This window comes from Toxotes jaculatrix, chromosome 8 (assembly GCF_017976425.1).
Source record: "Toxotes jaculatrix isolate fToxJac2 chromosome 8, fToxJac2.pri, whole genome shotgun sequence".
Lineage (NCBI taxonomy): Eukaryota > Metazoa > Chordata > Actinopteri > Toxotidae > Toxotes > Toxotes jaculatrix.
The window spans coordinates 18088037-18112827 of NC_054401.1; the positions used below are offsets into that span (position 1 = coordinate 18088037).

Here is a 24791-nt window from a genome sequence, read left to right on the forward strand (position 1 = left end):
TAAAAAACGTCATAGTATAGTAAGGCGTCAAAATCGGCCAAAAAAAGTCAAAAAAATTTTTGACCTCAAAATGTCATAAAAAACGTCATAGTATAGTAAGGCGTCAAAATCGGCCAAAAAAAGTCAAAAAAATGTTTGACCTCAAAATGTCATAAAAAAACGTCATAGTATAGTATGGTGTTTTTTTCGGACAAAAAAAGTCAAAAAAATTTTTGACCTCAAAATGTCATAAAAAACGTCATAGTATAGTATGGCGTTTTTTTCGGACAAAAAAAGTCAAAATAATTTTTGACCTCAAAATGTCATAAAAAACGTCATAGTATAGTATGGCGTTTTTTTCGGACAAAAAAAGTCAAAAAAAATTTTGTCCTCAAAATGTCATAAAAAACGTCATAGTATAGTATGGCGTTTTTTTCGGACAAAAAAAGTCAAAAAAATTTTTGACCTCAAAATGTCATAAAAAACGTCATAGTATAGTATGGCGTCAAAATCGGCCAAAAAAAGTCAAAAAAATTTTTGACCTCCAAATGTCATAAAAAACGTCATAGTATAGTATGGCGTTTTTTTCGGACAAAAAAAGTCAAAAAAATTTTTGACCTCAAAATGTCATAAAAAACGTCATAGTATAGTATGGCGTTTTTTTCGGACAAAAAAAGTCAAAAAAATGTTTGACCTCAAAATGTCATAAAAAACGTCATAGTATAGTATGCCGTTTTTTTCGGACAAAAAAAGTTAAAAAAATTTTTGACCTCAAAATGTCATAAAAAACGTCATACTATAGTAAGGCGTCAAAATCGGTCAAAAAAAGTCAACATTTTTTTTGACATCAAAATGTCATAAAAAACATCATACTATAGTAAGACGTCAAAATCTGTCAAAAAAAAGTCAAAAATTTTTTTGACCTCAAAATGTCATAAAAAACGTCATAGTATAGTAAGGCGTCAAAATCGGCCAAAAAAAGTCAAAAAAATTTTTGATCTCAAAATGTCATAAAAAACGTCATAGTATAGTATGACGTCAAAATATGCCAAAAAAAGTCATACTTTAGTAAGGCCTCAAAATGCCATCAAAAACATCATACCGCGTTATGACGTCAAAATTTGCCAAAAAAAGTCATACTTTAGTAAGACCTCAAAATGTCATAAATAACGTCAAAAATGACGTCAAAATATGCCAAAAAAAGTCATACTTTAGCAAGGCTTCAAAATGTCATAAAAAACGTCATAGTATGGTATGACGTCAAAATATGCCAAAAAAAGTCATGCTTTAGTAAGACCTCAAAATGTCATAAAAAAACGTCATACCACGGTATGACATCAAAATATGCCAAAAAAAGTCATACTTTAGTAAGGCCTCAAAATGCCATTAAAAAAGTCATACCGAGGTATGACGTCAAAATATGCCAAAAAAAGTCATACTTTAGTAAGGCCTCAAAATGCCATCAAAAACGTCATACCGCGTTATGACGTCAAAATATGCCAAAAAAAGTCATACTTTAGTAAGGCCTCAAAATGCCATAAAAAACGTCATACCGCGCTATGACGTCAAAATATGCCAAAAAATGTCATACTTTAGTAAGGCCTCAAAATGTCATAAAAAACATCATAGTATAGTATGACGTCAAAATATGCCAAAAAATGTCATACTTTAGTAAGGCCTCAAAATGTCATTAAAAAACATCATAGTATAGTATGACGTCAAAATATGCTCTGTATTTATGTGTCCTATATTTATTAATAGGGTATTGTCATCATAGACTTGATGGGTGTTTTACATAAAAGACTAATAAATAAATTAGTAAAAATCCTAAAAATCTAACCCCAGCTCCTAACAATAAAATTAATCATTAAAATACTGTAAGACATGTAAGTATGCTATCTATGTCTTCCTTTCTTCTCTTTTGGTTTTTTTTTTTTGGGTGTTCCATATTTTCACTTTTATATCTATATATTGATGAATTCAACCCTCCCTTTCATCCAGTGGTTTCCTGATTGTCACATAATGCGCAACATATACAAAGCAAAAATTTGGGGGGAAAAAAGTGATCCTGAACTGGACGGAGATTTCAGAAGCATTTTTTAAATTAAATTTTATTATCATTGTTATTATTAGAGATTTTAATTATTAGAGTGTGTGCTGCAATACTGCATATAGTATATTTTATTCTCTGTTGCATGCATTTTTACTTTTGTATTTTTATTCTGGTGTCTCCACATTATTTTAACATCTGTCTGTGTGAATATAGATGTTACAGTGGGTACCTAGCATACATATGTTGTGTGTGTATGTGAAGAACAGCTTCAGAAATTTATGAATGTTTCTTTCTTGCATGGGCTGTGAGCCCCATTCCCATTGGCTGGACCAGTGGGGGCTGGTGGGGGTGGTTAGTGGCAAGATAAAAGGAGCAAATGTCTCCTGTCCTGCTTACACACAGACAAACACACTCACCACGTGTCTGGCTGTCTGTGTACGCTAAAAGAAGAGACGATCTACCATTCAAACCATTTGACATTCTCACCTGAAAATGTAAGTATACAGACACACACACACACACACACCCTCATACAACATGCCTAATCCTATTTGAGATCAGGAGAAGGATAAGGGCTATGCTTCTCAAGAGTGGAAAGAAACATGCAGGGAGAAACACTTGTTGATTGATAAGGCACTAGTGCAAGAGCAAGGGGCAATGTTCGTACGTTGTTGTGCCGTTTGAATTGGCAGTATGAGAGTAATTTGCATCAGAATATGTTCAAAGCTTTTTGCTACAGTCTAATTAGTTTATTGTTATGGAACTACAACCGATTATTCTTTCATGTATGTCATAAAAATGGTTTGCTGTTGAAATCAAAGAAATCTTGATGGGGCTCTGTTTTAAACAGGTTCATGAAACTGCCCTTTAGCACATTGTCTTATGAGAAAAGGTGTCATTCATGTCAACCTGTAAAGTGAAAGGGAACCAAGCTATGATCAGACTGGCTTAATGTGTTGGTAAGAAGGGTCAAGGGTTCATACACACACTGATCAGCCGTAACTTTAAAACCAGTGACCGTTTTTCAGTGTTGTGGCTGATCGGAGCACATTTAAATTGTGCAAGCTCATACAAACTGTGCCAAGGAGAATGGTTCAGGTTGTGTATGTGTATTTGTGTGTAAGTGTATCTGTATTGTACATCATGTACTACTAGTTGATTGTTGTGGAAGTGGAAAGAAAATCAGATTACAGATTTCTTTTGCAAAACATATGCACACAACAGCTTAGTCAATGTTTATTCTTGATATGCACCCCACTCTACAAGTTGTGTTAATGTGAATTGCTGTAAATCAGGACTAATACTGACAATATGTAACCAACCTTTGTGAGCTGAGAGTGGAATGGGATTAAATGATGGACATCTCTGTGGTCAGCAGATTAAATATTATCTCTAAAATAAACAGTTTTGAAAATAGCAACCCAGCAACTGTTTTTGACTGTTTTTGAAATTTTTCTGCTGAACTAAGTGAGAATGTACAGTGCTCAGCCACAACATTTAAACCCAGTAACTGGTTTTAATGTTGTGGTTGATCAGTATATCGTATTCATGGAATTTAAAAATAAATAAATAAATAAACAAATAAATAAATAGATAGATACATTTTCCCACAAACGTTTGTTAAATTCAGAAATTTCGAAAACAATAATTTTCTAGCCCTTTATCTCATTTTAAACATTACATAAATTTTCAGAAATTTTGTGGCAGTCAACAGTTAAATCCCATATTGTAGGTTTTTTTTAAGCATTCACATGTATGCAACTTTTTTTTAAATAACCTTAACACTTTTTCAGTGTCTTTTTCTAGTGTGAGTAAAATAACATGAAAAAAAATTCTAGAAAAAAAAGACTAGAAAAAAAAGGTAGAGCTCAAACTCTCAACTGGCTCAAATCATGCCATTTGCCTTACAAAAATTTGAGAATATGCTCTTGTAAATGCTTAACCAGAGACGGTTTGTAAATGTAGCCATATCAGTGTGTGCAATACTTTGTAAATGTCATATCAATGTGAAAATATGCTTTAACAGTCTTTGACAAAAGTGTGGTAGTTTCAACAGATACTGTTTCCATCTGGTTGTGCTAATTTTGTTTCCATAACATGAGTTCATCTAGGGTCATTTTATGTAATCTATAAATCTCAATACATTTTCAAAGTCAGCAACTTACTTGGCATCATGAGTTAATCGTTGATTTGTAACAATTAACTCAGTCCTACTGGTGAGATCAAAGGTTAAAAGTGTGTGTGAATATGTGTGTGCTTCAAGAGGTTACATCCAACTGGTTGAAATATCAACATCAGTCACTAAAGAAATGAAGTGTTTCTGTGCTGTATCCCAGTTGTATCATGGATGCAGCAGAGTTTCGGCGCAGAGGAAAGGAGATGGTGGACTATATGGCAGACTACCTGGAGAACATAGAACAGCGACCTGTCTACCCGGATTTGGAACCAGGGTATCTTCGTTCCTTGATCCCCACCGAGGCCCCATTGGAGCCTGAGAATTATGAGGACATTATAAAAGATGTGGAGAGGGTCATAATGCCAGGGGTGAGCTGATACTTGCAGATGTACATGCTGTTGTAGATGTACAGATTCTCATGTTGTTCTCACAATGTCATTCAAATGTCCTTTGCTGGTTGTAAAATCTTGACGCCACCTGTAGGGACCACATGTTGTACTGTTTCACTAATAAAACAAAACAATTTCATGTCCCATACCTAAAAGAACTTTTCAACAACAATACCTAGCAACAGCTCATTTTCATCATTTATTTTATTCCATCTCAGCATAGCATAGATGAAATAAAATGGAATTATTATAAATTAAATTATTAAAAGGAAAATAGGTATTTTAAAGTAATATGAAATTGTGCTTTATAAAGCTTTTTGTTAGTGTTGCTTTTGAAACAATTACAGCAACTACTAGGAGGATAAAAGTTTTGTGCAACAGACAAGAGCAGGCATGTTCTTGAAAACACTGAAGTCGAAAACATGCAATGGTTTTTGTCTGTCTGTATACTAAGGGTTTTTACTCAATGCTACATGAGTTGCCCAATGAGCAACAGAAGTGGTTTTGGAAACCCCTAACCTTTTTTTAAAAGAGTGTTGCTCCTTTCAGACCTGCAAGACATCAACAATACTGTCCCTCCAGCACCTCTACTCCTTTACCAAAGTGGGAGTATGCAGTAGTCTTACTTGTTGACTTGCACTAGAAAAACCATGCAGTAGGAATTCAGCTACTGTATTGTGTATACAGATTTCCTTTGCAACCAAAATCTACAGCAGTTTATTTCATTCGATAACATTTTTGTGGCAAAAGAATTGACAGTCATTGAAAACCCCATCTGTGGCTTTTGGCAATGAACCGCCCAGTGTTTATATATTCATCAATCATTCTGGTGACCACTCGTTCCCAATGAAGAACTAAAGTTGATCTTGCTTTCAAATTAAGAAAGTGTTTGCACGTCTTGTCTGTCTCCAGGTCACCCACTGGCAAAGCCCACACTTCTTTGCCTACTTTCCAGCTACCTCCTCTTACCCTGGCATGTTGGCTGACATGCTGTCTGGAGCCATTGGCTGCATTGGATTCTCCTGGGTAGCTAACACTTTCCTGTGTCGCTGTATCTTATTCTGTATTTCAAGACTGTTGCAGAACATTTTGAGTTTTTTGTCTATATTTTGTGTGTGTGTTTCAGGCTGCCAGCCCAGCCTGCACAGAGCTGGAGACAGTGATGTTAGATTGGCTTGGGAAGATGCTGCAACTGCCTGGGAGTTTTATAGCCGGGACTCACGGTCACGGAGGAGGTGTCATCCAAGTAAGTTGAATTTAGTTTAGTATCAGATGCTCTGTGTAACAAAACCTGTCCACAGGAGAATGAATAAAGGAAAATAAAAAATAATACAGGGACCTCCATCTTATTGCATTTTTTTTTTGTCCATAAATTCTTATTAGCTGCTATACGATGGTGTTGGGTTTTTATAGCTGATTGTGAGGCTTGTGGCCAGGAAGTGATGCAGAATGATAGTCTTTTCTGTGTATTTATTTACATTGAAACTGTCAGGTATCTGTATTTCTATACTTTCTCTAATGTACTTGCCAGTCTGACTTGTGGAAGAACAAAGGCATTTATACGCACTAACAACTCTGAACCCATATTCATCAGCAATTTGTGTGCTATTGATTTGTCTTCTCTTTCTCTCCCTGATTCACACTGGCTGAAAATTGGCAGGAAATTGCCTTTTAATATGTCATCCACAGACAGACAGAGATGACAGTGACGGTGCTGGCATTGTTTTTGTGAGGCAAAAGGCTAAACATTAGTTTAGTGTTCCATTGACTGAAACAGCAGCAGCGGGGGCAGCTGATAGCTATATATGTGTGTGTGTGTGTGTTCATGGGATGGGGTGTAGTGGCGCATGAGAGCGCACGCTGATGACAGATCATTTCATGCCTCTTCTATTGTGACCACCAGAGTGTGAGGGTGTGTTTATGTGTGTGCTCATCTGGTTCATCATGTTTTTGTTTCTGTCTTGCCACTCTCCTTTTTAAGTGCAGCTTACCAGCTCGCTATGGCAACGAATGGGGCTCTTCTCGCTGCAGCAGGGCTAATGAGTGTTGTGACAGCATATTGCCAGCCTATTATTATAAACCTTATACCAACACAAAGGGGAACTGGGATGGTTTCAAAAAGGCCCTCTGGTGACCTTAGACTTCCCTTTTTACTTTTGTGTGAGTCATTAGACTTTGGTGGCAGAAGAAGACACTTTGCCTATGATTAAAATAAATTACAAATGACAAAAGATTAGTCTAATTGACCAATGCATCAGAGAAAACACAATAGTGTGTTATCATTCTATGGTACCTTCTACATCAAGTTCCTCAGATCATCTTTAGCAGTGGAACATCACTTAAGATCAATTGTGCTGTGTTTTCAGCTGGGAAAAGGATGTTATGGTAAAAAGCCAGCTCAGTTATATTGAATAAGACAAAATCATGTTTTGCCTTCACTGGTGGGTAGGAAGATAGATGGAAAGCTCAAAGGCTAATGTCCAAAGGAAAAGACAGGAAGTACACCTGGGTTGGCCGTGTTTGGAAGCATGAGGTTTGCGTTTGTTGTCTGTTTGAAACAGTTTTTTTTTTTTGTTCAGTTTCTTAGAGTTAGCGCCCTGAAAATTGTAGTGATTTGATGATGGGTAGGTTGATTAATTGATCCATTTTGTGGATCCCTGACCTCTCAGTGGTTGAGCTTAATTTTACTCCACCTCACAATTTGTTTTGACACAAATGACACAACCTATATGAGCCTGCTTGTTTGCTGTGTAATTTGTTCTTATTGATTGAGTGATTTGAACATTTCATTGACGTTCTTGTAGTAATGCCCCCTGATACCTCAGAAGCCACGCTTCACTTCATTATGTAGCCTCAAACAATTCTCTCTGTATTAGACTGTCTGATGATCACACAGTTTCTACATACTGTCGTTTTCTTCTCTAATCACAATGTGGAGATGTCACAGCATTCAAATCAAAGAGAATATCCAACAGCACAAAATGCTGACCAGCTCTGAGTGTGTGATTGTGTGCTTTCAAAAAAATTGAGTGTGATACTACAGGCTAAATTCATTATAGGAAGTATAAATATAAGAGTTAGTTGATTATTTTTCTATCATTTTTTATCATATTAACAATACAGTAGGAATGCTCACACAATCAACTGACTTTGTGAATGTTGCCAGTAGCTTCTATACCATTTAAATTTGTATAATTTTTCAACAATCGAAAGAGGTTTACCAAATGCTGTCCTTTGCTGAAACATCAGCTGGAAAACCACAGAACCTCCTTTGGAAACATGAAGATCGACCCTGCTCACCAGAATTAGTTTTCAAGTACATTGTAGTCAAGAACATGCCATGCATCTTCTGAACCATGTGTACATGTCTAGACTGAGTTGTTCACAAGATCATATTGAACTACAGCATCCCCAACTACATTAGTCAACAAGTTGTCACTAGTGGGAGCTGAAATAGTACTGTACAAGTTTACTCTTTCTCCACCAGGGCACAGCCAGTGAGGCGACCCTGATGTCCTTGCTCGCTGCTCGTTGTAAAGCAGTCCGATGGGTTCAGGCCTCCTGCCCTGAAAAATCAGAGGCTGAAATCCTCTCCAAACTGGTGGCGTACACCTCTGAGCAGGTAAGAATTAGAACAGATTTCAAGTTTTACTAGTGTCTGATTTATGGCTAAAGCAAGAACTCCACTTATTTCTCTCAAATTCCTGACTTTACACATCAGTCTAATTTTAATAACGTTGTGTCCTTGAATAGCCAGAACTGCTGGACAAATGAAAATACAATGCAACTGTGCATTTGCAAAGTTTCTGCAAAGATGTTGACTTCTGTAAATGGCCTCCACGTGGACTCAGATCATTAAAGGTTACCTCGGTAACAGTGAAAGACAGAGACAGAGGGTCAGTCAGGCAGTTGCTAGCTCTGATCAGGTTTAATACCAGGCTGACTTTGTGATTGGGTTAGGGAGTTGCCTGAAGGCCACAAAGACCTTTCAAGGGAGGCCAGTTAGTTCTTTTTCTACTGAAGAACACTGTTCCATTGATGGAAAGGACATGTCTAACGTATGCATGTGAATCTTTTTGCACAGTTATCTATTGTAGATGACCAGAAGAAAAAAAACATTTAATCGGTGGTTGAGCATGGTACAAAAATTCCGACGTGGAAGAAACATTGATCAAATCTACCATTATCATAGTGTTGTGTGAACTTCAACACACTGGCAGTAATTGTGGGTTTTCCTAGTTGACAGGAAGTCCTCACATTACTTAGAATATTGTTTCTCTTTGAGTACTCCCATTTAACATTTATTAAAATGTGTGTGTGTAATAGCACTTAGATTTGGCTGTTAAGGTTTATCTTCTGCATTTCTTTCCTCTTTAGGCTCATTCCTCTGTGGAGCGTGCGGCTCTGATTGGAGCAGTGATGATCAAGAAGGTACCTACGGACAACACCTATGCTGTCAGAGGGGACGACCTTAAGAAGATGTTGGAGGAGGACAAAGCAGCTGGACTCATCCCTTTCTATGTAAGAAAAAACAAAAATCTACATCCAGCTATCGTACAGACACCACACACAGATGGACACACATAGCAACATCTCCAACATTAAATTATGTTCTTTTTCCATTGATTCATACACATCTGTCATTATTTGCTTTTGCTACCCATACACCTACAACCAGTTGCACAACCACCCACAGACTTGACAGCCACAACTGATGCTGCTTTGCACACCCTGAGGCCTCTGCTGAAGGATAACATTGTTTCTGCTGAATCTAATCTATGTCTATCTGGTTAAGGACAATAATCCTTGCCTCATCTGGAAGCACAGATCACTATCAGTGTATAATATTCATGGGGGCTGCAACACTCTGGCAGCTCTGCATCATTTGTGTGTGTCCAAACTGGCTGGATCTATGTTTAGATAAGAAACTGATGTCAAGCCTTGTGTAAAAGCAATATGTTACAGTAACTGCGTTGACGGTGGATTTGTATTTAATTTTTTTGTATAATTAGATCTGTTGTTGCGACAGGTAATAAAGCACTTTAGGGTCTTTATGATTTGTATGTGTGTATGTTTCAGTTCTGTGCGACTCTCGGCACCACTCCATCGTGTGCTTTTGATCACATCACCGAGCTGGGGCCCATATGTGAGTCAACCACTGCAGCAGCGCACTCTTGATTTTTTTGGTTCATAACAGGAAGTGGACTGTAAAACCCAATTGGCTTTATTAGCTTTGACACACACACGCACAAATATTCTTTATTAGCTTTACAAGCACTTGTGTTAAGTTGTGACCGGCTTTGACTTAAGTAGGACCAGGTTGTTTGGAAGGAAAATCCAGATAAATAAGGAGTCAGAGTTAAAAACTCCCATTAGCTCCAACCAAGTATAATGCGTGACCAAAAAAGGTATATATTCAGTCAATTTTCTAAATATTCAGTATTAATTTTACCGATCCTCAATTATTCCCAGCTAAAGATAATTTACGCTCTACAGGTTTTATACCCCAGGTTGTTAAATCAAGACAAACAAAAGCAGTTCTTTTACAGATGTAACTAACCTCTCTGTTCCTGTCTCTTCCAGGTAATAAGGAAAATATGTGGATGCATATTGATGCAGCATATGCTGGGAGTGCATTTATCTGTCCTGAATTTAGGCCTTTGTTGAATGGCGTTGAGGTGTGTAAAAATATACATCCCTGTTCATATAGTGCGTGTCTTGGTTACAGTGTTTTAGCTTCTTGGCAAAATTTCAGTGATGAAGTTGCACCAAGAATTCTCATGAGAAAAATTACAAAGTAGGATTTTTGCCTCTGATCATCAGTATGTGCAGGATGTGGTTTAAGTGTGGTCAGAAACTTGAAGTGAAAAATCCACCTGCTTAAACACAGCTGGTGCTGAATGACAAGAGAACCTATTTCTGTTCAGTTACTTGTGAAATATCTCTTATAACATCTATAAAGGGAAACACTAACTGCATACTCATTATATCCAGCTGCTATATTTCTGTTTGAAAATGGCATAACGTTAATGTCAAGGAGGAAGCATGCAAGAATGAGTAATAGGCTGAACAAACGGCAAGAGACGCAGGAGCATCAGTCTGCCTTTTGAGGCTGCCGAGGCAGCTGGTGCTCCCCAAGCTGTGCAGAGACGCAGAGATAAGGACAGAGTAATTTCCTGAGGCAGCGTTAGACCTTTATATATCACTGTTTATTAGACACACAATTTCAAACAATGTTGGTGGGCAGACAGAGAAAACAGACTTGACCGTAAAAGGACTGACTGTTTTCTCATCTTTTCTCCCACTGATTGTTAGATGTTATATTTGCTACTGGCTCTTTACAGTAATGTTTTCTTCTAGTAATCTAGCAATTTTACATTAACTTGTATTTTTTTATGCAATGGGACAAGGAAGGGTGTATTACTGCATTTAAGCCATATGCAGTAATATTTAGTCCAATTCACATACTGTATAGATGTTATAGTACATAACTTTGAAACATTACAGGGTCAAAGAACATTTTTGACAGGGGACATGTGGAAGGAATCCAGTCTTTTTGGATGAGAGTGCAGCTCTGCTGGAGGGTTGGTTGCTAGGATATGAGTGACGGGCAAGCAGGCAACCAGCCCCCCTTTGAATCAGTCAGCATGGCAACTGTCAGCCAGGAGTGTGTCACAGTGTCTCTCAGTGCTGTGTTAGTGCATTTGTGGAGGTAGAATAAAAAAAGGATATTACAAAAGATAGCCAACAAAAAGATGAGAAGCGATTAGGAAGGGTTTGTCTCTCTGTGAATAAACCCCTCCAGGAAAGGGTTATTTCCCATGCTCTTTGCAGGCTGTTGGCTTGATGTTTCTCTTTTGCATTTCAAATAACCTGTGGCTGCTTCAGTCTAGATAAAGCTGTTGATGAAAAGGTTGTCTCTGTGTCACTAGTGGTAAATAAAGATGTATTATGGTTTGTGTTTTTTGCAAAAACAAGTTATTTTTTAGATTTATTTTTCCTCTGGGTGCATTATTAGATCTTAAAAAAACAAACCAAAAAAAAAAACCCAATTTTTTTGTTTGTTTCTGTTAATCTGTATTACCTGTCATCCTGGTGAGGTATTCAACAGTGTGTCTTCATTATCATTTACTTCTTGTTTCTTTTAGTTTGCTGACTCGTTCAACTTCAACCCACACAAATGGCTTTTAGTCAACTTTGACTGCTCTGCAATGTGGTGAGTTGTCTAACACACCTAAAAACAAAACAAACAAACAAAAAAACATTAATATCAAGTACACAATTGGTGTGCACACAGAAAATGACAATACACTGTTGGTCACACAAAGACCTGTTAAGCGGGAGCTACATATTATTAGCCTCTAGCATCTTCTGTATTTGTCTTTTGTCCAATATACTGGTATACCAATTTACCTCAGAGTGAAAGCAACAATGGGAAGTTATTGCCATCACAGAAGTGATATCCATCTACACCTCACTCATTTGCACAATAAAAATAGAACTACGCCTTCCATCTGCTCCTTCTGTCAGCAGCAAACTAAACGAGACAGGCTCTGCACAAGATGGAAACAGAGGTGTTTCAAACCCAAACATGTCGTGAAGGGAAGAGGTTCTTACAACCTTTTTCCATCACCTCTGGCTCAGTCTGACAATACTGATATAAAATCTATTGTCTTTGAGATATCTTCATGTTTTAGCTCTCTGGCACATGTACATTATAACCATTAAGCTATCTTCCTCAAAGAAATTATATTTGTCACAGTTTATGGCTACAATTCATGAATGTACACTGTGTTACACTACAGAACATACTCTCGTTTAATAAAACATACTAATGATAACGTATATTATGACATACTTGTCTATACTATAAAACACACATGGGGCACTGAACCAGTATACACTAAACATATTTAATATTGTGTGAAATCCAACAAAATAATTTTTGATAAAGCCAAAAAAAGAATTTGTACGAGTGATTATAATAATTTTTTTCTGGCGTGAAATGGCCCAGTAATATTTGGTATAAAGATTTTTTTCTGCTTGTCAACACCTGTCAACAGGGTGAAGAAGAGAGCAGACATTATTGGAGCCTTCAAGATGGAACCGCTCTACCTGAAACATGAAAATCAGGAGTCAGGTAGTGTCATTTCACTTACATTATTTGAATCAATGATTACAAATCAGCTTGGATGAACCTGAGCTACATGCAAACAATGAACAATGTGATTTTGTTTGCTGTTCGCATTGTGAGGAAGCTGCTTAGTTTCAGCAATAACTCAGTAACTGCTGAAGCATTGCACCAGTGTCTTGAAATGCTGTGTAGCCAAATACAGATAAGCACAAGCAAAAAGATAAACATGTGACAATTAAACAGTGTGTGTGTTGAGTGTGCTCTGGTGCATCCACTATTTTTTTTATGTAAAATTGAGCTTTAGACGCTGAAAGTGAGGAAATCATATCTGATTCTAACTTCTTCAAAGGGATGTTCGAGTGTTAAGACTTGGCTTTAGTGTTTTATAGAATGCATTTTGTCAACAAGGGATCTCACAAGTCTCTCTGTGTGTGTGTGAGTAAATGTTGGCTCCTGTGAGCCAGCTTAATAATTTCATAATCCTATCCCACCTGTAGTTAAGCTGATTTACAGTATTTGTGACCTAATTTAATTAATACAACCTGTTAGTATCACACATTGTCCTGCCTTGGAGGTGTGTGTATGTGTGTGTGTGTGAGACGTGGTAAGAATGCAAACCTAGGACTAAAATTAAAATTAAAACAAATAAAACTTTAAATATAATAAATAAAAATGTCCTTTAATGTGAGTCAGTGTGTTCATGTGCGTTTGCTGCTACTGTGTGTGCTGGCGTACATGCTCCTAGCCTGCAGATGGGCTCAGATCCGCACTATAATTTGTCTGACAGACAAGCAGACAGAGAGAAAGACAAACAGCTACCTCCCACCACACTGAAGCACCTTACAAAAGCCTTCTCTCATACAATCTGGACTCTTCAATCTAATTAGTGGTTATTAGCTCCAGCTAACATGGGCCTTCATTCTGTAGAGATAAGATACCCGTAGCCAGTGGTCTGCGTGGGCTGACAGTGCTGTGATCAGTGAGATACAGGAGGTTGGCACAATGACTGCAACACCTGGAAATCTGAACAGAATTCAAAACAAAACAGTCGCACAATAGATACACTTCTGAAGCTAACAGTGTTCAGTGTCAGAGATTTATTGCTGAAAGTTGTAATCTGTATTGGACTGTTGTTTTACATTCAGGACACTGTGTTTTTGTTTTTGTATCATAGTATGATATGACGTTTTATTAAAATTTTAGTATAACTATAATTATTAGTATAACTATTAACATGTAATGGACATTATTGTATGTTTGTTTTTCATTCAACAGGCCTGGTCACAGATTATAGGGTAAGATTAATCAATAGTCATTTTGTTTTTACAATTTGCAAGAAATTACTTAACCCAGTGGGCATCAGTTTTTAGCTTTAACCACTGTCACGTTCTCCTCCTCATCTGTCCTGCAGCATTGGCAGATTCCGCTGGGAAGGAGATTTCGCTCACTAAAGATGTGGTTTGTCTTTCGTATCTACGGGCTCACAGGTCTGCAGGCTCATATACGCAAGGTAGGCAACCAACTGAATGATCCACCACACTCAGCATTCAATACAGTGTATCTTTGCCTGGCTATGAAGGGTATAATGGGGCATTAAAGACTGAAAAAAATATGTGGTATGTGTGTTAGCAGTTGTGAATAACCAGCCATTTGGTATTAACAACATCAGCGTGGTAATCCTGTAGTGTTATTAACTTAATCTAAATCCTGACTTACTTGTGCTTTGTTAAAAATGACTAAAACATTCCTTTCATTCATTCATGTGTCTCCCTTCTCGTCCTCTGTGTCATTCACACCCAATCACTTCTTAGAAGGAAGTAAACACATATGACAATTACATACAATTGGTCTTCATAGTAAATGCCATCCCCTTCCTCCCTCACACACCTCACCCCTCCTAATCCTCCTTACCACTAACCTCCCTTCAGTGGCCTCCCTCCTCATCTCTCCCTGCATCAGCATATCCTCTCAGTCATATTTGTCTGGTCTGTATCTTCTTTTAAAAGTGACATTTCCTCCTCATAAGCCACCCATGCCCATCCCTTTTCTTCTTGATGCTTCTCCCCTGCATGCCCCCCCCCCCACCCCCCCCCCATTTTTGTCTTCCTCCCTCCAGTCTGCGTTGTCAATCAAATGAGCCTGTTTTGTGTTTACTCAATTTTAAATGAAGCGGCAGAAGCAGAATTGATCCCTGCAGCCATAACCCATGACACACTACTGTACTGTACATCCTTCTTCTAGATTAGACAGAACAGTTTATAAGCTGTATTTTTAGTATTTTCTTTTCTTGGTGGAGTTAGAAAATATGTTTAAGTGGAAACACAGCATGTGTGATGTACTGATTGTGAGTTTCCTCCTTCCCAGTTGAAGAAAACAAATTTAAATTCTACTTTGTCATTACGTCTTTACAAACACTCATGAATTATCCCCCCATGAACAAAAGAAGCTGCAAAATGATGCATGTTAATAACAATAACATGTAGCCTATGAGTCCATATGACATCTAATTACGTATCATTAAGGTAGCAAGTGAGACAATGAGGTCATTATAATATATTAGCTTGTAAACACCTCTGGGTGATGGTGAATTATTGGCTGGGAATGTGGAGGCGAGTTGGTGGTCAACGAGTTGTTGGCCATTTAAGACAATGTTTAGCTTCATTAGGGAGGAATTGGCAGGAAAAGTGGAGCTGAAGTTGGTCCATAACTGTGATTAGATGCAGTGATGCACATTTAGAGTATCACCATGCATCCAATGTCTCAGTGGGCTCTTTGATCATAAGTGGATAAATTATGATGTTGAAGCAGGTTTTGGTCACACAGTTTGAAAATTATTCTAAAGGAGTGCAATGACATTTCCAGGGAGCAGATTTTGATACAGGTTGTTTCATGGTTAATGAGTCCTGATTTATTACTCATTTGAACTGAGCCTCTCAGGCAGTGCTTCCACCCAGAATGTGCACCATCCCTCAACACGCTCTTTTAATCAAATTCTATCGGTTATTGATTGTACAGGAGGTAGCATTTAGTCTATAGAAGGGGATTACACTCTTGGGTGTTGGTAGATAGGTGGAAACTGAACGCAGGGGGAAAGTCCTTTAATCTGCACAGCTGAAAGAGCTGCGCCATGTAATGTTACAGCTCTGCCATCTAATGGAGTTCATAGAAATTACAGCCTTCAGTACAGCTGCTTGCATGTGACCAGTTAAGTCATGTAAAGGCAAGGCAACAGTTTGATTTATACATTTTTCACAGGTATTGCTCTCTTGTACAGTAAATAACCTTCTACGCTTTTGAGTGACTAAGAAGCAATAGAATTAAAGACTTTTCCTTTTTCAATAAATGTGGATTAATTAAAACAACAGGATTGTAATTTAATGCTAAGTTGTAGCACTTCATAATTTATTCCTTCTCTTTGCAGCAAGTGGCCCTGGCCAAAGAGTTTGAAAGTCTAGTAAGAGCAGACAAGAGGTTTGAGATCTGTGCTGAGGTCATCATGGGACTGGTCTGCTTCAGGCTGAAGGTAACAACATCTATCATATAGAACTACTTTTTTGATTGCCATTGATAAGTCCAGTCTGGTCCTTTACCAAAGTGCCTTAGCCAGTTGAACCCCTTTTATAATGTCTAGTAGGCAAGACAAAAAATCTGGCTAATGTAAATCTAAACAACTTGAGCTGTATCTCTTACTCGCCCCCTCCTCTCAGGGCTCCAATGAGTTGAACCAGAACTTGCTGAAAAAGATCACGAAGAGCAGAGAGATTCACCTGGTGCCTTGCCAGCTCTCCGGCCGCTTTGTCTTGCGCTTCGCCATCTGCGCACGAACTACGGAGTCGCGTCACATCCAACAAGCATGGCGGCACATCACACAGCTGACCTTTGAGCTTCTGCAGGAGCCCAATCATTGACCAAAAGGCAGGGGAGGGTCTGTCCACGCTGATGCCTAAATGAGGACCAAAGTTAGGACAAAAAAAAAAAAAAAAAATTCATGTTGTAGATGTAAAATGTCACAAAGGGAATGAACAATGATTTCACAGCTCACTTAGCGGTCAAGTGTGTTTGTGTCAGCAACCAAGTTGTCCAGTCTTGTAAGCAGTGGTCATTATTTTGCTGATTTTTTTTTTGATTTTGCAAACTTAGTAACCATCTACAAAGACCCAAATGTGTGCAATAGGAAAGGATATGGGTTCCAATATTTAATTTTCTGTCTGCAGCTTCTGCCTCCATTGATCCACTGATTTATCTCTCACTGTTTATATGTTGTTGTCTTGAATATAATGCACTCGTACTCCTGCTGACTTGTCTTTGCTGTCTGTGCCACTTCTGTGTCTTCTGTGTGTGAAATTTGGTTTGAGGTGAAGTCAAGATTTGGTAGGGTTGAACTGGGGTGAAGGTTTTAAGTTGCAATGAATGTATTGCACATTTCGTGTGTGTGAAAGAATTTTTGAGTGTCTGCAGTTTTCTGTGGGTGCTCATTCAGAAATTGATTAAACTGTATCACTTAATATACACATAAAAAATCCATTTTTTATGTGTATATTAAGTGATACAGTTTAATGGAGGAATTAGTAATGAATGGGTTGTAAAAAGGGTTGGTCAAGATTAATTTATGACATTAATAGTTTGATTTTATTAGAAGGGATTCACAGAGTGTGTGTGGTTGAAAATGTCTAACATTGCTTCTAGTTATCAGGTTAAACCCCTTATATAAGTGCATTATTTATTTATGACCTGATTAGCAAAAGCAGTTGTGTTTAATATATAATAGCAGGTAAGCACCTGACATTTTTTTTTTTTTTTACAAAATTCTTACTAATTCACATGTTGTCTTATGCACAGTGAGCCAATATTTCCTAAAACTGTCAAGACAATCATTCTTCCCCTGTAAGTCAGTGGAATGAGAATGAAATTATCTCTCTTTTGGGGAACATAGGACTAATGTTTCTGCATTGTGTGTACCAGGAATCTTGGATCATTCCCATCCCCCACATTAGTCTCATTAGTCATTATGTATGTTTAAGTGTAAGCCTCAAGATGTAAGATGCATTCTTGTGATGAACAAATGTAATAAAGACAAGACTAGTCTCCTGCATGTTGTACACACCCACAACAATCAAAATATGGTTTGTAGATCACTGATCCACTCATGTTTGTCTGCCAGGGGATTGTAAATCTGTGGTGTGACATCAACACACCTTGTTATCGATTCATATGAAGCTGCTGTTTCTGATCAAGATGCTTTCTCTTTGGCTTTGCTATGCGCTGCATGCAATGGTATGGGTTGATTATATTAAAGTCTGCTGTAGTCCACGTGTTTGGATCTTTTTTTGAATCCTCATTAAAAGTCTCCAATATATCAGGGCGATGAAGATAAGATTTAATTGTGTCTGACATTAGGGCAGTGCACTAATTAAATCGTTTAAGAGCAAACTCTACAACACCATAAAATAGCTCTCTCTGGACACAACTGTCGCAGCACACAGCATCAGCACAGCAATGGTTCAAACGCATAACACATTAGACAACACCACAAATTCATTTTGTGTCATAATTACAGCAGGGAGGTTCCAGTGTTTTTTTTTTTCCTGGGTATGTATTAGGTCCATATCTCAAAATCGTATTGACAATTTCGAATATTGGATGTTGTGCACCCTTCAGGTCACAGAGTGCAGGTCACATTAACATCATATGCTGGTAAAAGAGTGTGCTAATATCCACAGACTAACAGGTAGCTACATGAATGAATCTCAGCACACAGCTAAGGTAAGCCCAGAAGGCAAAATGTGGCAATCAACTGTCATCAATCGGGTATGAGCATGTGGCTATTTTGTGGATGTAGGATGTTCAATTGTAGAACTGTAAAGCAGTGTAAACGCCATTTGTATAAAACCATCATAAAATACCAGAGGAACGTATTTGTTCCTTCACTTCTGGCCAGCACTAGTCAAAATTAGCCATGTCAAACCATTGGACACAACCAGAGGTTATGTTTACATTACTGAGAGAGTAGTAAAAATGCAATCTGCTCTCTACTGTGGTGTACTCAATCAAAGATGACAGGCGTAGATAACGTGCACACACGTACACACTGACTTGTTTGACTTTCCCTGTAGGGTACACTCATTGACATAATGCATTCCCTAGCCCCTCACCCTAACTTTAACCATCGCCAATTAATGCTTAATCCCTACCCTAACCAAAACCCAATTCTAACCCTAATCTAAACACTAAAGATTGGTCTTAACCCTCAAAAAGCAGTGCCTACCTGCGGGGACCTCATTTTCTGTCCCCATGGGTTAGTGTGCAGTCAGCTGTAAGTCCCCACCCGGATATAAAAACAAGCCCAGACACACAGACACACAGACACACACACACACACACACACACACACACACACACACACACACACACACACACACACACACACACACACACACACACACACACACACACACACACATGCACACACTACCAGCCAACATGCTGTGCCACTCAGCCTCCTCTGAGCATCCTAATCCCTGGGGACAAAGGCCAGCGTACTATAAATACAGATGAGGATTCAGTATTAGAGGTTAAGTCTTAGCCCCGATTACTGTTCAGCATTACTGACCTACTAACGCGCTTGCTTCCAAAGCTAAATTAAGATCATTCTGCTGGCAACTTCATCATACAACTATAGTTGTAGACAAGCAGAGCTTCCCTACAGAAATATGAGTACAATGCCAAAGAGGAAAGGTCATGTGGCCTGTGGTCATGTGGTCAGTTCAGACTAAATTGTAAACTAGGATGATGGATCACATGGGACATAACAATGTTGTTATTGAGATCCTAGTTCAAGCACTTGTGATGGCATACTTGACCTATGTAACCTGTATGAATAAAACATGTGCTTTTACTGGACATGCTGTTCAGTTGGGTTATTGAGTGAAATGTCAGTTCTTGAATGCAAACAGGGATACATGCAAGGTAGAGGACTTATTTACAAATGTTATGCTCTTTGTTTATTATTATTCTTTAATACTTTTAGAATTAAGGTTTAAATATGTAGTATTGCAGTTCTCAACACTAAAACCACAATACTGAAAAAAATGTCTTTTTGTCAAAGACGGAAAATAATTTGCTAAACGCTTATGAAAAAAAAAAAATCATCAAATATGGCAGATCAGTCCACTAACTTAAATGTCACTGGATTCTAGAGGAAGTCATGGCAAAGGTGAAATAATCTTCCAAATCCTGACAAATTTAGTGTATTAAGCCTGAATTGGAATTAACTGTTGTTCTTTGTGGATTGATACAAGGCAATCCAAAGCACTCAATAGCAGTGTGTTGTAGAACAACTTGAATATTTTACAGTGGTAGAAATAGATTTGCATAAATGGATCTTCTATGCATCACAGCCAAAACTTTTGTTGCCTGTTGCTCCCTCTTCAGTGTACCAGTGTATATTTGTGCCAGAAATGTCTCTAGAATTGCAGCTGCTTGGTCTGTCCACAAGAGGATGCTATTAAACATGTTGCCAAAAGAGAGGCTATTGCATCTTCCATCAAATGACAGGCAAACATTTGTCACTGGTCGACCCGCATACTAACATATGCTATTGATATTGACACGGATGGATATGCTCCAATATATGACCTGCCCTTTACATGGCTTATATATCTTTGTGTCAAATCTAAAGCTGTGCACTATATAAAGACACAGTTATTTGTATTTTGAGTGTGGATTTCACTGTCTGTTGCAGACTGCTGTGCCTTTGCCAAGCAAAGCAACTGCAAGCAGCTAAACTTTCAGTGCAGTGTAACTGCTGAGAGGTACGCTCCTGAACATAGACGGTCTAGCTCAGCCGGTGCCAAATATTTGTTGTTACAGGTGTAGACTTGGCTCTGTGCAAATACATGGTGACCCTTCAGTTGGGGGTCTTTTGAAAATCTGTAAATGAGTCAACACAGAAGAGGATTTAGGCTTGCCACAACGCTCATCTAAATGAAAGGCAGGTATACATGACTTCATAACACACTTCCTTTGCATCTTTCTTTGTGCGTCACGTTTTGTAGAAAGCTTATGAGTTGAACTGTTGAAATTCAGTAATTATCTATTTTAGCCTTCATGTTTTATGAGCCCTTCTTGTCTTTACATCTTCTAACTTCATCAAACAGTGTCAACCTGCTGTCCTCTATTTCCCCCTTTGCTTCCATCTTAACAGTCACACTGGTAATTCTAAAATCTGGAACCAAAATATCTGTGATTTGAAAGAAAGACAGAAACTAAGCCCACCACACAAACACAAATTAGAGCAATATCAGAGTTCAAGCCATTAGCAAGCCTATGCTCCCTCTACTTTCACTGGGTGGTCAGAGGGATGACTCCAAATGAACAGTAATGTTATCTGGTGAAAGTATAAATGGTCAACTGTTTGTTAAGAAGTTTACCGTTTAAACTTAATAAGTGTGGAATTATGTCAATCATGTGCATTGCCCCCAAGTGGCCAAAAAAAAATCAGTTTTTCAAGATTTAAAGAGGAACTCCACCAATTTTACTTCTGCAAATATGAAAAAAAGCATGAAGCTGCTCCAGAGCAAGGTAATTTGAAGTCTGAAGCATTGGTTGGGGCTGAAGACTAATCTGGGGATGCTGAATTGGAATGAAGTAAGCCAGCCCTCTGTAGCCCACTCTTCATCTCTGTGGGAAGCTAGCAGCTCAAGGCTATATCAGCTGCGACTAGTGTAACACACCCAAACCTCTGATCAGGTTTCATTGTTACAAATGTAGACGGCAGGTTTTGACAATGAAGAAGAATGTGTGGAATTAAAAAGATGATATCTCTCGATTTTGATCTTTTTTTCCATTTTGGTGGAGGTAACAAAGCTTTTACTAACTCTTTTTATAAGGATCTGTATATTGGCAACAAGCCACTTTTTTTTTTTTTTTTAATCATAAAACTAAATTCAAAGTAATTTGTGGAGAGATGCAATCTGCTCCTGGTCAGTCAGGTCAAATATACAGTAAAGGCCATGACAAGGAAGGGAATTTGGTGATGTGTCACGTACACTAACTTTCTACATATGAGACAGCTGTTCTCAGATATTTTTGTGAAAATGATATCAAGACTTAATAAACTGGCAGTCCTTTGTTTCTGAGAAAATTAAACAATAACTCTAAAATATGGATCATGTACAGTAGGGTGTGTCGGACTGAAGATAGCGCAACTAATCCAGTCCATAAATATTTAGAAAGAATTTCACTTTCCAGACTTCAAAAGAAGCAACCTCTGTGAGGTTAAAGTGCTGACTTTACACTTTAAGAGTTAAAGTTTGGGTCTGTTCTCATCCACAATGGATATTGTATTGAGTCCCAGTGCTGTGGTTCAGCATGTCAGACATGTTGTTTGAGGTTATTGGTTGCATGTTTGCCACAGACACTTTTTTCACTTGGGGGGCATCAGATGGGAAAACATAACAATCAAGCAGCCATCAGCACATAACTGAATCTGAAGTCACAGCTACCCCTTAGACCTCAAAGATCACATTACATGGTCATTTATTGCCTTGCTTTGAACCATGCACTGATTGCTGTGAACACTAATACTTAGAATTGTGTTAGGATAAGTGTTTCACTTTTGATAATTCAATAATAAAGTGATGAGTGTTATTTCACAGCTTTAGTATGCAAGTAGATGTAGGGTTGTGTTACATCTTTCCGGGGGATGTGTTTCTGTAACATCAGTGGAGGAGTGTTTTTTATACTATGTAGAGGCTACGTCACTTCCATAAAGACAGTTTTACACAGTGGCTACCACAGGGAGTGGGTCCTGATGAGTAGATGAGGCAGACGAGGGGGTGGGAAGGACTGAGGATGAAGCGAAAAGCAGGGGGCTGGGTTTAAAGTGCACCAGCCCACACATTAGTAAGCCACACATTACACACTTGATGGTTCATTTTCACTGAATTTGGCACAGACTTCAGTAAGTACGTACAATGTGTGTATACTGTGGTTGAGATGGAAAGTGGGACAAGAATTGTTGGGCAAAGGAATTTAGCAACATTCAGAGTATAAGTCAGAAAGAAACGAGGAGAGCAAACAAGAAAAGCGCAAGAAATCAATTGAGCGAGAGTTGGGAGAAGACGGAGCAAACTCCATTATCTCATCAAATCCCCATTGCTCAAATTGAGATATCTGAACAGTGAAGTCCTGGGTCTTCCTGTGGATTTCAAGTGGCTCTGTCCTCTAATTGATCTGACCGCAGCATGACCAGAACATTTCCTCCCTGGCCTGTGGCACAAGTTCCTCAGGATGTCTAGTGTGTTTTGAAAGCACCGAATCAGACACACACACAATTAGCGAGAACATATCTGGGCAGCTTTTCAAATCTCAGCAAACAATTAACAATCTTAATGTACAGTTGGTAATGCTGTGAGGTTGATGGTACTGCCCCTCGATTTTTGTGAAGGCTTATACACCACTTTAGTTCAGCCTCAAAGAAGAAAACTGGTGAGTCTGAAATACTGTAGGTGTATTTTCCAAGAAGCCAGTATTTTCCTACAACTAACTTTAAATTATTGATAGTCTGGCAGTACATTTATTGATGACAAAACAACTGAGCCCCTGCAGAGACTTGGGTCTCAGCTTGTACCAATGAAATACAGTATGGAAGTGCTTCAACTGGAATTACAGCTTTACTGCCAAGATTATATTTATAGGAGGCCGTAAGGTACAGGCTGCATCAATTAAAAAACTGAACACCTGTTTGGGCAGAATGATAAAGCATCAATAATATTGTATAGTAGGCTAATTCATTTTCATAACAACATAGAATATTGTTTTCATTGCTACTTTTTCACAGCACAAATAGGATAAAACATCAGTGAACGTAGGAGCATAACTGCAAAATGCATAGCATTAAAAAAATTATCATTTTCCTTGATTCTGGAGTCAAGTTGTAAAACATAAAACACAATAAAGGAAAAGGGAAAATGTTTAAGCAAAGAGGGTACAGTATCCACCGATAGGTTGTGGTACAGTCACCTCACTTTTGAATACTACACAATACAGGGCTCAAAGTTTAATACAGTCACAATATTTTCAACAAAACTGGAATATTTTTTATTATAGATTATTCATAAAAGGTATTATTATTATTCTTTATCCTGTGTGAAAAAATATATATCTATATTTCCTTCAAGTTTCAGTGTACTGCTTTAGCTGCCATGGGTGGATACTGTGGGGAGAATGTTTCCTTATCATGTAGACACAGTATTTGCTGTTTCAAATGATCTGACTTTGTTAAATGTACCCAGTGGAATTGTGACCATGAGTGCCATTGTGGAACACTACATTAGTGTAAGAATGCAGGAAACATGATACACAGCTCTGTGGTTTGTTTCATGCTTTTCCAACTGCCACAAAATTTGGGGAAGAACAAGCTGATAACTATTACTAGTCCTACTGCTGCCCAGCAAGCACTGATGTAACAACATTTAGAAAATGGTTTTACAAAATTTCATGAGGAAGAAAATGCTGTCAACATTTTTGTTAGATTTCATGCACAGGGTTATAGATTGGTGAGCTCCAACGTCTGTGCTAAATTAGTGCTGCATGATTTTAACCCGGAGAAGCAGCAGACTTACTCATATAAATCATGTTCAAGACAGCAACACCGGACACTGCCCCAAGACTGGAACGACCTCACCTCAGTATCAAAGAGTTAAGCAGAAGTACTACACCAGAACCACAGTGTGTTAGGTATGTAATCTGTATCCAGGAGGCCTCAAACACATAAAGCTAAATAGGAGCTCTCTGCCTTTCTTCTATTTTCTCTCTCAGGACAAATCTAATTTTCAGCGTCCTGTTTTTCTGGTTCGTTCAGAGCAGTGGGTTTCAGGTCTCACTTTAGGCAGCTAAAAATACTTCTTCTAACATCTTCATTCACCATCCACTGAATGAGACGCGATTCACTTTCACTGGCCCCATCAGTATCTTCTTTGTAGATAGTCCAGATACCAGAGGACCACCCACATGCAAAAATGTTAAGGAATCCACTAGAGAAGAGCAAGGAAGAGAAGA

At 38.2% G+C, this 24791-nt stretch overlaps 1 protein-coding gene across 1 annotated transcript; it reads left to right on the plus strand.

Moving 5' to 3' along the window:
• Window positions 1-2435: 2435 nt before the first annotated feature.
• Window positions 2436-17539, plus strand: ddc (dopa decarboxylase). Its single transcript, XM_041045378.1, has 14 exons — window positions 2436-2526; window positions 4369-4576; window positions 5510-5623; window positions 5724-5843; window positions 8085-8219; window positions 8975-9118; window positions 9677-9743; window positions 10181-10275; window positions 11746-11813; window positions 12661-12737; window positions 14007-14026; window positions 14143-14241; window positions 16153-16254; window positions 16439-17539. Exons 2-14 carry the CDS (start codon window positions 4376-4378, stop codon window positions 16637-16639), a joined length of 1443 nt encoding a protein of 480 aa, XP_040901312.1. The 5' UTR covers window positions 2436-2526; window positions 4369-4375; the 3' UTR covers window positions 16640-17539.
• The last annotated feature ends 7252 nt before the right edge of the window (window positions 17540-24791 follow it).